The sequence below is a fragment of the Thyridium curvatum genome (genome assembly GCF_004353045.1).
Source record: "Thyridium curvatum strain D216 chromosome Unknown NODE_26_length_443329_cov_82.569921, whole genome shotgun sequence".
In the NCBI taxonomy this organism is placed as follows: Eukaryota; Fungi; Ascomycota; class Sordariomycetes; order Thyridiales; family Thyridiaceae; genus Thyridium; species Thyridium curvatum.
Window position 1 is genome coordinate 135984 of NW_022156781.1, and position 12624 is coordinate 148607.

Here is a 12624-nt window from a genome sequence, read left to right on the forward strand (position 1 = left end):
TAAGCGCAACACATTAGTCAAGAGTGTGTGCGGAATGACATGAAATGGTGTGGCCCATCGCGGAGAGTGCAGAGTACCCCATCACTCCATGTTCAAGTACTCATCTTTGTCTCCTTGCTTCTAGCCGCCTAGTCAGCTCGTCAGAGTCATGTTAATCACCGACGCCCTGTTCCCACCAGAAGCGATAACATTAAACCCTAAAACCGAGCTCTTGTTGCAGGGATGCCAGGTCGGTGCTTCAGGTCGAGGTACCTCCGAGCGCGACGACCCGGGCCTGACAATTCTTGTCGTTGATCTTTGACCCCGTCGTCATATATTTATCCTTGCCCTGCCCTCTCCGGCATGGATTGAGCCTTGTGTGTAATGTCATTTCATCCTTCAAGCATCAATAACGGACACTTCCGTGAATGATAACCCCAGCTGAGCGTGATCCTTTCGAACCTGGACTACATCCATTGGCCATTGACTCCTCCGGCTCCGATTCACACTAATAAAATCTGGACCGCCGTCAACATCACTCGGCCGAGTCTTGCAATAGATCGGCCCCCTCCGAAATTTTCCTTCCCGAGATCACGTCCGCAGACTCGACCTGAGGGACACCCAGGGGAGATCGACACACAAATCCTCAGAGGACCGACGCAATGGTCGACCCATCACCGCAAGTGAGCAACAAGAGCTCATCACTGACCCTCAACGAAAAGGCCGGCGAGGCCGCCCCCAAGGCCAGCGACATGTCCGAGAAGCACGGCGCCAGCTCCCCGCCCACGCGGCGGCCCTCGATCGAGCGCATCCCCTCGCAGCAGTCCGAGACCGACGCCAACGTCTTCCCGGACCCGGAGAACGTCATCGAGGCCGACCTCGAGCGCGGCGGCGTCAAGCCCCAGGAGCAAGGCGCCCCTCCGGGCTTCAACCCGGCCGACTTCCCCGACGGCGGGCGCGAGGCCTGGCTCGTCGTCTTTGGCTGCTTCTGCGGCCTCTTCTGCTCCTTCGGCCTCGTCAACTGCATCGGCGTCTTCCAGGAGTACTACCTGCGCGGGCCCCTGGCCGGCTACAGCCAGAGCACCGTCTCGTGGATCACCTCGCTGCAGACCTGGGCCATGGTCTTCTTCGGCCTCGTCTTCGGCCGCGTGTTCGACATGTACGGCCCGCGCTGGCTGCTCATCGCCGGCACCGCCACCTACGTCTTCGGCCTCATGATGACCAGCCTGTGCCGCGAGTACTACCAGTTCGTGCTGGCGCAGGGCATCGTCGCCGCCATCGGCTGCTCCGCCGTCTTCAACGCCTGCATGAACTCGATCGTCTCGTGGTTCTTCCGGAAGCGCGCCGCCGCCTTCGGCATCATGGCCTCGGGCTCCTCGCTCGGCGGCGTCATCCTGCCCATCCTCATGACCCACACCATCCCGCGTGTCGGCTTCCCCTGGACCATGCGCATCGTCGCCTTCATCTTCCTGGCCCTGCTGTCCGTCACCTGCCTGACCGTCAAGAGCCGCCTGCCGCCCCGCCGCCGGCCCCTCGTCGTCTCCGAGTACCTCCAGGCCTTCACCGAGCCGGCCTACGTCATGACCATCGCCGGCTGCTTCTTCTTCTTCTGGGGCATGTTCCTGCCCTTCACCTACATCATCCTGCAGGCCCAGAAGCAGGGCATGGACGCCAACCTGACCACCTACCTCTTGCCCATCATCAACGCCGTGAGGTAAGTTTTGTGACTGACCTGGAATTCTCTTCCCCGATCCCTTGTTCTGTTCCCCTGAGCTGACCTTGTGTGTGTGTGTCCTCTCCAGCATCTTCGGCCGTATCCTCCCCGGCATCGCCGCCGACAAGCTCGGCCGCTACAACACCATGATCGCCATCACCCTCCTCTCCTCCATCGTCACCCTCGCCCTCTGGATCCCGGGCAAGTCCAACGTCGCCATCATCATCTACGCCATCATCTTCGGCTTCTCCTCCGGCGGCTTCATCAGCCTCGGCCCGGCCCTCATCGCCCAGATCTCCGACATCCGCATGATCGGCATCCGGACCGGCACCGCCTTCGCCGTCCAGAGCTTCGGCGCCCTCACCGGCAGCCCGCTCGGGGGCGCCATCGTCGCCGCCCAGGGCACCGGCAGCTACCTCGGCCTGCAGCTCTTCTGCGGCTTCACCATGCTGACCAGCGTCGTCATCTTCTCGTCGGCGAGGATGTACCTGGCCGGCCCGAACCCGCTGAAGAAGGTGTGAGGCCTTTTTGAGGAATCTGCCGAGCAGACCTTGTCGTTTGCGCGACCCAAGCCATCGATCGGCCTTTGTGGAAAGCGACTTTTCTTGTTACGATATATCATCTTTGCATTGTCAGCATTAGATATGGTCTGGGAATAGATATGGTCTGGGAAATAGATACGGGACTGGGATATATTTTTGTCTTGCATTTGCAACCTGGGTTGCTAACACAGCAACGAACCTTGAATTAATTATATGGAGTTTTGGGGTAACTTTCCACTCTTGGATTGACAGCGCGTCTCGCGTGTTTACAAGGCGGCTCTCCAAATATTTAGAAAGGAGGTGGAATTAATATTTACAAGAGAATCTAAAAAAGAAGAAATGGATGCCCTCAAAGGCGATTTCAGTCCTATTTGTCCCCCATTTTCAGATCCCGCTACACCCGCTGTGACAACGGGTTTCCCCAGTGTGCCCGGTCCGCCCAACCCAAATCTCTCGTCCCATCCGATCCGCCAAGCAATCATTTCATGCCTCAGTACTGCAGCTCAGCAATGATCTCGGGCGAATTGATAAAGGCACACCGCTCCCGGAGCTTCTGCGCCCTGATCGCGGGCGTCGACTTGGGCCCGTCCAGCGCGGCCAGCCCCTCGTGCGGCCCGCCCACGACGAAGACGAACGCGTCCTTGCGGCACGTCGTCGTCGTCGTCGTCGTCTTCGCCGCCGGGGGGAAGGCGGGCCCGAACCCGCGGAACGTGTCGTGGCCCTCGAGCGACGGCCTGCCCGTCGCCGCGAAGGTCGCCCACGACCGCGCGCCGCGCCTCTCGAGCGCGTAGTCGGCCGGCGTCGGCGCGAAGGGGTACCCGTTGGTGTCGTAGTGCGACAGGTTGCCGAACACGTAGGCGAACTCGGACGTGTGCACGGGGCCGAGGCCCGTGCGGTTCGAGACGGCGGCGATGGGCAGGTCCAGGATCGTCTGGTTCCAGTCGTACAGGAAGACGTCGCTGCCGGCGGCCGCCATGTTCTCGCCGAGCCACATGGGCTGGCACGTCATGATGATGTCGCGGAAGACGCGCGCGGCGCGGTAGAACTCGGCCGACAGGCCCGCCGCCTCGTCGGCCGCGAAGTCGCCCACGGGGTAGAGCGCCAGCAGCTCGTCGACGTGCCGCGGGGTGAGCCCCGGCACGTAGCTGGCGACAAAGGCCCGCGTGTCCTGCGCCGTCTTGATGGCGAAGTCGGTGTAGTAGACGACGTCGTTGTCGCACCAGCCGATCATGGCCGTCACGTTGGCGAAGCGGCGCTCGCGGACGAGCGCCGACGGCGCGGCGGGCAGGAAGTCGCCGTCGACGGCGGGCAGCCAGACGTCGCCGATGTTGTGGGCGATGTCGCCGACGTAGGTCGCCAGCGAGGCGTTCAGCAGCGAGGCCATGTCGAAGCCCCGGAGGCAGGCGACCGTCTCGGCCGAGTGCAGGCTGCTCGAGTTGCACCCGACGTAGTCCACCAGCGCCTGCATGGCGTCGATCGTAAAGTTGCCCGTGATGCCCGGCTCCAGCGCCTGGCTCTCGCAGATCCCCTGCTGGAATGGCACCGGCTTGCTGCCGCCATAGGCAAGGATCTGGGCGCCAACCGCAAGGCCTGTTCCAGATGTTAAGACAGGTCTTCTAATGTTGAAATGACCGATAGGAATACATACCACCCGAAGACTGCCCAAAGATGGTAATCCTTTCAGGGTCGCCGCCAAAATTGGCAATGTTGTCACGCACCCATTCGATCGCCAAGCGCTGATCCCGCAGGCCAGCGTTCTCCGAGCCCTCGGACTCGAGTGCGTCAGACTGCGCAAAGCCAAAGACTGGGACAGCAACCATTGTCAGCATTCCGTGTGGTCCGGCCTTCCCGTGATCATTTCATCGCACGCGTATTGATTAAAAACTCACATCCCAGGCGATAGTTCATCGCAACGTGAATGATCGGCGTTCCATTTTCAACCGACTGCAGGATCATCCCGTCGGGCCTGGTCGTGATCTCGGCGTTCATCCCCGTCCAGAAGCTCCCGCCGTGAATCCAGACAATGACAGGCAGGTGACTGTCAGGCAGCGTGCCCTTGGGCCGTGCAATGTTCAAGTTGAGACAGTCCTCCGAGATGTCGTTCACGGGCGACAAGGACAGCGGCCCAGACCAGACGCCCGTCTGCTGCGGGCATGCGGGGCCGTAGGACCGCGCCTTGATAACGGTCCCATGCTCGGGCACATGCAGTCTCGGCGGCTTGAAGCGGTTCGCGCCACCAGTGTCCTGCCCATACGGGATGTTCAGGAAAACCTCAACGCCCGCGCGGTCAAGCCCCTCGTAGGTAACATCCTGCTTCTTGTCGAGGACACGTGGAGAAGACTCTGACTGCGCGCCAGAGAAGAAGCAAGCTGCCTCCAGAAGCAGGGCAAGGGCGGGTGCGTGCCTCATCTTGACCGATTGAACCTAGATAAATCCGTGAGAGAGCAAGTGCAGGCCATGATGGTGATGCAATGCAGGTCCCCAAGCTATATGTAACCACGACCAAGTGCTGCGTACCGCGAATAAGCAACCACCCGTGCCTGGCCATGCGCAGATAAGCCTGTCTGCGGCCGGGCGGGGAGATGCGCGAGACGCAATCTTGTGCCTGTCTGTCTTACCAGACGGCATGGGTGAAGAGCTTACTGCGGGGAAACGTGGTATTGAGAGCGGTCAGATACGCCCGGTTTATTTCGACTCCTGCGTCATCATTCCTTGCGGTCAATCGACGATTCTGCCTAGCAAAATGTTAAAATCACGTAGGGGTTTTGGGCCGTGCCTTCAAGACAGAGTGTAGTAGAGCTTCGATGCAGGCCAATGTGATCAACTTTCATGTGAAGGGTTCTCAACCCCAAGCAACAATGTCGGGTATCGAAACTGAGGCTGGTGAACATAATTCCTTCTTCCTTTCTTCTTTTAGACTTCTCTTTGATACATCAGCTATTTTTTTCGTTCTTGAGCAATTCGTTTGTATTTCCACCTGTATCTATGGTGCCTCACACATAGTGCCTTATTGGAAGTAAACGAGCCAATGACACATGCATACGATGATAGACTTGTATACATATCTATGCCAATGCATCAGTTGAGGCTGTAGGATTTCTGCAAGGTAAAGGGAAAACAAACGCGGTAGAGGTTTCTCTCCTTGTGTTACTGAATTGATGGGCTCCAACTCTCAAGTGCTCTCTGCAAGCTATGTCGCAGGTGCAACTAGTCCTCTTGCAGTATGATGATGTCCAGACCAGCAAATCAGGATGCCAGAATAACACTTCGCAATCAACCAATCAGATACTCTGGTACTCAGCTCAATTGAGACGAGTTCAATCAATACATTATTTCTTCGAGGGCGAGGCCGAATCCCACAATGTTCCATTGTCGAGAATCCGGGCTTCCTCAGACACTGCGTATTGGGTTGACTTGTGACACGACTGGACGAGATTGCGGCAATGCTATGACAGGGGCTGGCCCCATGTATGCATTTCCTCCTTGAACGAGGTTCGGATTCTGATAGGAGACTAATGTGTTTTTGGTAGAGCATCAAAGCATCCGGCGCCATTGGACCGAGACAAGAGTCCCAAACGCAGGAAGAGTCGCAACTCAGACTCTGTTTCCCAGAGCAGTGCTTGTTCAACTAGTAGCGCTCGTCTGGCCCCGAGGAAGCCCTCGCCCATGCTAGATAGCTATCTTCGGTCGACCTTTCAGACTGCAATTTCAGAACAGTTGGGAACTAGGGAGGATCAAGTGTCAACCAAGCAACGGAAACGGCGTGCAAAAGACCTCGCTGTGCAGGCTGAGAAATACCACACAGAGCGTATCGCCAGCAGTATCCAAGCGTTTGCCGACATTTTCGAGGGAAGGATCGTGGTTCAGAGTCTCAGGTATCAGCAAGGCCTCGGAACAGCATGGAACGCCCCAGCGTAGCACCAAATCCCGGACGGAGCGGTGTGCTCCTCGGGAACAACAGCAGCACCACTCAGTCGGATGTGGCCCCAGAGAAAATCCTCTTCGAACACTACAAAAAGTTCATATCGGAGACCTATCCGGACAAACGCAAGACCGAACTGGTTTGTCCCTTTCTTCGGCTACATCCCGAAGAGTACGAACATATCACAACCTCAGGATGTCAAAAGAACGGCTTTGATGACGTCTCTAGACTCAAGTACGTGCCCTCAAAGTATTTCCTGGAGATCCAAGAGCTTACACATGTTCAGGACCCATATTGACCGGACCCACGTTCAAGGCCAAGTGGCCGACGAGAATAAAAGAGGGCCACGGGTTCCCATGATCGACACAGTCCAAGGTCTTCATAATTGGAGAGCGTACAAGAAGGATAGGACGGGCGTCAATTCGAAGAAGAACCCAAAAGACACTGCCACAAAGTGGTGGGACCTTGCCCGGAATTCCGCAGACCCTCACGCGCAGCCTTGTGGACATCGCGACGACTGTAAGTTTCCCCATGCTATGTGCTCCAGGGTACTAAAAGATTCTGACGCCTGGGCATGATAACAGTTCATCTTGACTTTCCTGGCTCGGACTTTCAGAAATTTGTGAAGTTCATGCAGTGGTTGAAAGAAAGCGGGAATGGATATTTGCACCTTAATGAGCCTCAACCCCAGAGACCGACCACTGGCAATCTACCGATGGCAACTCAGGATCACAGGACGTTTCTTAACGACAGACCCGAGTCAAACGTCCTCTACGAGCCGAGGCCACAGGGTGACTCGGGCTACGGTTCTATTGGCGGGCAAATAGAGGAGGAGGAGTCCAGGCACGGCTTTCCGGACTGCGATATACCAAAGGAGTATGTCAACCCAGCTGACTTGATGGGCGCTGGAAGTTTTGCCTCACTAGACACTGGGCATGACGGTGATGCAATGATGAGCTACATTGATTTCTCGAGCGATCCACCATCAGCATCGTCATGATGGGTATCGTTTGGTGTCGAACTACAGGGGTTCTCCTTTATCTGGGATGCGAATGGTTCTGCCAAGAGTTCTGAAGAGATTGTATGCCGGGGCTGATGACTATGACGACTCATCCTGCTATTAGGTGCCGACAGTGCCTGGACATCTATGACGGCAATACAACCTTTCCTCAACATTGTTCTAGCCTATGATCCTGTCGAGATGCGCGTTCGAGCTTGTGTAGTCATCGATGACTTGTGCCTTTCTCGAACTCTCCCGTAGCCCAAAATCGACGTCAAATGGCTCTGGACCCAGCACAAGTCCTGTGTGAAATCCAGTCTCGACGCTGGTGTCGAGCGGCTTTGAGGCTTTGATGTCGAAAGCCCACATGAGCTTTCCCATGGCGAGAATGATAGACTTTTGCGCGAACTGCTCGCCAGGGCAGATCCTCCGGCCAGAGCCAAAGGTGTAGGTTGCTCGGCGGCCCTCTGCCACCGCAACGCCGGGTTTTAGGCCGAGAGGGTGCTGTATGAATCGCTCTGGAACAAACTCCTCCGGGCGATCGTATTCGTCTGGGTTGCGTTGAATACCCCAGACATTGGCCAGAATCGTGGTCCCCTTGGGAATTTTGTATCCCTGGAATGTGTCATCACGATCGAGGACATGAGGGAGTCCGTTGGGTGCTGGCGGCCGGAAGCGGAATATCTGGAGGATCGATTTAGCTGAATGCAACAGGCTGTCAAGAGGGGTGCTTGTTTTCTTACCTCCATCAAACACGCGCGAGTGTAGACAAGGTTGTCAACCATGTCGCCCGTCGGAGGCTTCTCGGGGCTCAGCCTGTCTACTTCCTCTTGGACTTTGGCCTGGATCCTCGGATAAGCGGCCATGAACATCACAAAGGCCATGATGCTCGCCCAGGTCGTGTCGACGGCAGCATCCAGAAGACCTCCGCCGAGATACGCAACGTCATCGTCGGTGAACTGCCGTTCGCCTTCCTTTCCGTCTTTCGCCTGCTCGCGGTCTTCCAGAATCTTGGTCATCAGCGACCGAAACTCTGAGGATGAGCCTTTTGACGGCCGTCCCTTGCCGAGAAGTCCCTTCGCCGTATTCAGGTAGCGGAAGTACTCCTCAAACATGTACTCTCGCACGTATCGCGCCTTGCCCTTCCAGTCCGCAAAGCTCTCGGGGACCAGGCGGAGCAACGGGAACAAATCGACAGGCGGTGCATTGCCCGGCTCCAGGAGCTGGAGCCAGTGCTTCTGCGCCAAGAAGAATCTGTCCGCAAATGCTGAACCGCGGTCTTCCAAGCGCTGTCCGCTGATTGCCAAGAGCGGCGTGGCTAGGGCCCAGTGTTTGAGGTGCTCGAGGGTCTTGGAGGGGTTGGTATCGAGCAGCTTGTACGCCAGGTTCGCCGCGGTCGCTTCTTGCATGGGCACCGTCTGTTTGAGCCCCACCGGGCCGACCAGGTAGGCGACGGCAGCACGCCACTGGCGGAGGTAAGGCCCATTCTGGAGGTTCAGGATGTGCTTGTCGCCATGCTGGCAGAAAACGTGCTCCGCGGGGATGTAGCTGTAGGGACGGCCAGAGTAGATCGCAGCCCGCTTGTCGAGCAATTCCCGGACATATTTAGTGTTGTGAAGAACGACGATATTGCTTGGACCGGCCTTCAGTCCGATGATGTCGCCGTACGTCTTGGACCACTCGTGGAACTTGATGAAGGGTTGTTTGAGGGGTATCTGGTGAAGATTGCCGACGCCGAGCAGCGTTGGCGGCCCTGGAGGGTAGTCTTTGCTACGTTGCGTCGAAACCAGGTACCTGACAACTGCAATGCCAAATACAATGGCGGCAGCAAAGATGCTTGCGGTTATCCAAGGAGTGACGGAAAACATTGTTGCTATTGCATTGGCTGCTAAACCTGTCCTTGCTCCTCCATGCGCCAGAGAGAAATCACTGTTTTATATTCGTCAAGTTCTTGACGACAGGTGGGTGTGCCAGGATTCAATGTGCAGCTCATATGTTGCAAGCCTTCCAACACGAACGCAACATGCCTCGTAATACATGCATTTTCATTGGGGAAAAATGCGGGCAAGACGCGCGATTCTGACAGGATTGAATCAGCAGAGTGACATCGTGGCAGCTTCATGCATGTTGGCGGCGTTTTTGGAAGTATGAATCCATGTCGATGCAGCCAACAACAGATGCCGGCAGGGATGAGGATGGAGATTTCAAACACACCGCCCGCCTTGTGTGTATGCCGATCACTTGGCTGCGGCAATAAGTATAAACCCCGTTGTTGGCAGCCTTAACCATGTCAAGCTAATAATTGTGGCCATGATGATCATGATTCTTGGAGGACTCGAGATCAACCACACTTGGCATCATTCGGACTAGGGATTTCATTATGCCTAGCTTGACAACACCATCTGGATCTTTTGGTTTTATGCTACCATCTGGTTCTGTTCCTTCGCGAACGAATCTGTGGCTATTCTATCCATCCTGTTCAGCCTTGTCGACCTTACAGGAGCTCTCACTCATTCTTAGGGAGATGCACGACAAGTTTGACTTGATTACGGGAAGAATAATGCAGCCACTATGCTTAGTGATGCTTCAACATCAGAGCGATACGAGATATTAGCAATGATGGCCGAGGTGAATCGAAACAGCATCGTTGTGAAAGAGTATACTAGGAGGAATGCTGAAAATCTTAGCGGCCTTATAGCTAATTAGAAGGTCGTGGCTAATCCTACTCAAGCCTCACGATAGGCAAGAGGAATCAGTTAGCCATGTACGCGTTCAGGAACACCTTGTGCAGCCCTACCTCTTCAGTCTACATTGGTAGCCATTCAGCATTATTTCCCTTTTACGAAAAGAGTGTCAGTTACTGAAATTAGCAGCTTTGAACTGGTCAAGGTAGGGCACAGACGGATGAATAGTATTGAGGATCGAATATGTAGATGGTTAGGACTCGATGCATAGAGTACCTGGACCCGAGGCAGCTTCATATTGACGATGATGGTTGTAAATAGAGGGCTCTCTGGAAGGTACTACGACTGGGTGAATCCTACTCTGACAAGGGAAGATATTTCGGAGAGGTTGAGAGCCTCTTCACAAATTCGAGATCACAATTCAAAGTATTAGACTAGAAGTGCGAAGTGTTCTTATTAGTCCCTAGATCTATCGTCCGAATAAAGCATAATGATTTAAAAACGTCGTCAGATGTCTTGTAATGGTCACATCACGCACATCTGGGCCTTGCGGACAAGACAGTAACGACCAGTCCTTGAGAACAGGCATGTATCTACAGCCTGTCAATAGAAATTATTCACTGTCCAGCAACGCTACGGACATATCAGGGTATCAGGCACAACTACCCTTCTCTATAAGTACACATCAGTCATCGAACCGCCCGTCCAGGCCAAAACCTTCACAGCAATGATTCGTTCTATGCTATCTGTTTTTCCCATTTTTCTCTTTTGAGATATACAAAAGAGGAAGCCTCAAGTCACCGTTCTAATCTATAGGACAGCGAGAGCGCCAAGGCCGAGCATGGCAACATAGCCGGCCGAGCCCTTGGCCGCGCCGTTGGTCTTCTGCGGGGCGGTGCTGGAGGAAGTCTGGGAGCCGGAGCCGCCGGCGCCGGTAGCGGCCTGGCTGCTGGAGACAGGCTTGCTGGAGGACTGGGCGGTGCCGGTCGGCGTGGCGCTGGCGGAAGCGCCGCTCGAGCCATTGGCAGCACTCGGGGCGGAAGTCGCGGAGGCACCGCCCTCCTGGGCGCTCTTGGTGACGGCCTTGCAGAAGGTGTCGGCGGCGGGAAGGACCTTGTCTACAGTGGAGAGAAGGGTAGTCAGTATGGTGTTCTGGCGATCCGGGAGATAGGAATCAAGATTCTTTTGTGCCTCGTGTTCGGAGAAGATCTGCGCTGTTGGGGGTGGAGGCCCAGACGGAGAGACCGATCAAGGCCGGAAGATGCGGGACTATTGGCACTGTGGAGGGGGAGGAGAGGTAAGGTCGGTACTTACTGACGGCGACATCAGATCCGCAGGCCTGCATAACGCAAGCGGTGGCGGCGTCGACGATCTTCACGTAGTTGTCGAAGACACAGACGCAAACGCCGTCGGAGGGATCACACGTGGTCGAAGAACGGGCACCATTTTCCAAGCAGGTGATCGAGCACTGAGGGAAGTAGTCCTTGAGGAGAACTTGACCAGCGACAAGACTGGCCGCGGAAAGCACGAGGGCGTTGAGGAACTTCATGGCGGATGATCAAAGGCTTCTCAAATTGCCTGTTGCGGCTCAGGTCTGGTCAGCTCAAGTACGCTGGGTCAAGTTCAGGAATAGGCGACGGGAATTGAGGTCTTAGAGGCATCGTACTTACAGAGCTTTTCAGCAGACGATCTGGAGAATGATACGAAGGGCACAGCAGTGAAAAGCACGCCAGTAGCTGGGGCAGGATCTCCGGTGGGTTTATATTTCTCGTCCAATGAACTTGGGAGCGCAGAGCAGCAGCTTTGACCTTGCCTTAGTGACCCTACATGGGACTTTATGGACCCAAGCCTCGGAAGCAGGAGCTGAGCTCTCGGTTGGCGAGCCGGGAGCGACTGATCGGCTCGAGCGTGGCCGTGGCGGGCGGGTCTTGGATTGGCATGTTTATCCTAGCTCGGCCGGTTGTTCTGCTCGTCATGACGCGGCAGCTTCTAGCTGTATGCAATACTTATCAGATGGGAGATGTAACTCCATGCATGGGCTTGACTGCAAGCAGCCAAGCGGGAGCGTGGGCAAGGACGAACAGGGAACAAGCCCCCACACGAGTGAGTACAAGTACAAGTACAAGTAAAGGGGGGAGAGGGGGCTGGTCCGCCATCTCCAACTCTGATCAAGGCCGATTTCGCAGCCAAGGGCTAGCACACGAGAACACGAACACCATCCAGGAACCAGGATTGTTTCATTGCATACATCATTAAACATAGGGCATTGGCTCGTGGTGCATGCCCAGCCAGTGACTCTATTGCCAAGAGGCGGTCGTGTTCAGCTCACGGGGGGAAGCTTCTTCTTGTGAACGGTCTTCCTCAGAAGATCTCACGAGCAGGCCGCCACATCCACAAAACCGAGGCAATTTACACAAGCTAGAGGAGCATGGGCATGCACGCTAATGGTCCCGTAGAGTCCCGTCGAGTGGGGTGGGGGACAGCAGTTGGTTGATCGTTCACCGATGACACGAGGTAACTACTCCCAGTACTCAGAACAAGAGGGCAAGAGACAGAAGGAACACAAAGGTGTGGGTGACAGATGGGACCTTGGAAAGAGAACAGACCACTCGAAGCTGGCTCGGTCTGGTACGGCTCGCGCGGAATAAAGGACATTCAAAGATCACAGCAGGTAGTTAAGTGGGTGGTGGTGGGATCTGTTTTTTAAATTGGGGGTGGATGAGGGGCCGAGAGATCAAATTTTATCAGATTATCAGATAATCCGGCAAAATTTCCATCTGATA

The 12624-nt window shown here is 55.6% G+C and overlaps 5 protein-coding genes across 5 annotated transcripts; 2 read left to right on the top strand and 3 right to left on the bottom strand.

Annotated features, from left to right (window-relative positions):
* Positions 1-641: 641 nt before the first annotated feature.
* On the top strand, positions 642-2214 carry E0L32_005109 (uncharacterized protein; the record flags this gene model as incomplete). The annotated part of the gene is made up of 2 exons (XM_031139595.1): positions 642-1693; positions 1782-2214. The coding sequence occupies 2 exons, from the start codon at positions 642-644 to the stop codon at positions 2212-2214; spliced, it is 1485 nt and encodes a 494-aa protein (XP_030996425.1).
* A 511-nt stretch (positions 2215-2725) lies between these two features.
* E0L32_005110 (uncharacterized protein) lies at positions 2726-4644 on the bottom strand (the record flags this gene model as incomplete). Its single annotated transcript, XM_031139596.1, has 3 exons — positions 2726-3825; positions 3884-4039; positions 4125-4644. 3 exons carry the CDS (start codon positions 4642-4644, stop codon positions 2726-2728), a joined length of 1776 nt encoding a protein of 591 aa, XP_030996426.1.
* Positions 4645-6134: 1490 nt separating this feature from the next.
* Positions 6135-7157, top strand: E0L32_005111 (uncharacterized protein; the record flags this gene model as incomplete). The annotated part of the gene is made up of 3 exons (XM_031139597.1): positions 6135-6391; positions 6444-6676; positions 6742-7157. 3 exons carry the CDS (start codon positions 6135-6137, stop codon positions 7155-7157), a joined length of 906 nt encoding a protein of 301 aa, XP_030996427.1.
* A 180-nt stretch (positions 7158-7337) lies between these two features.
* On the bottom strand, positions 7338-9025 carry E0L32_005112 (uncharacterized protein; the record flags this gene model as incomplete). The annotated part of the gene is made up of 2 exons (XM_031139598.1): positions 7338-7841; positions 7901-9025. The coding sequence occupies 2 exons, from the start codon at positions 9023-9025 to the stop codon at positions 7338-7340; spliced, it is 1629 nt and encodes a 542-aa protein (XP_030996428.1).
* Positions 9026-10651: 1626 nt separating this feature from the next.
* E0L32_005113 (uncharacterized protein) lies at positions 10652-11390 on the bottom strand (the record flags this gene model as incomplete). Its single annotated transcript, XM_031139599.1, has 2 exons — positions 10652-11055; positions 11156-11390. The coding sequence occupies 2 exons, from the start codon at positions 11388-11390 to the stop codon at positions 10652-10654; spliced, it is 639 nt and encodes a 212-aa protein (XP_030996429.1).
* Positions 11391-12624: the final 1234 nt, after the last annotated feature.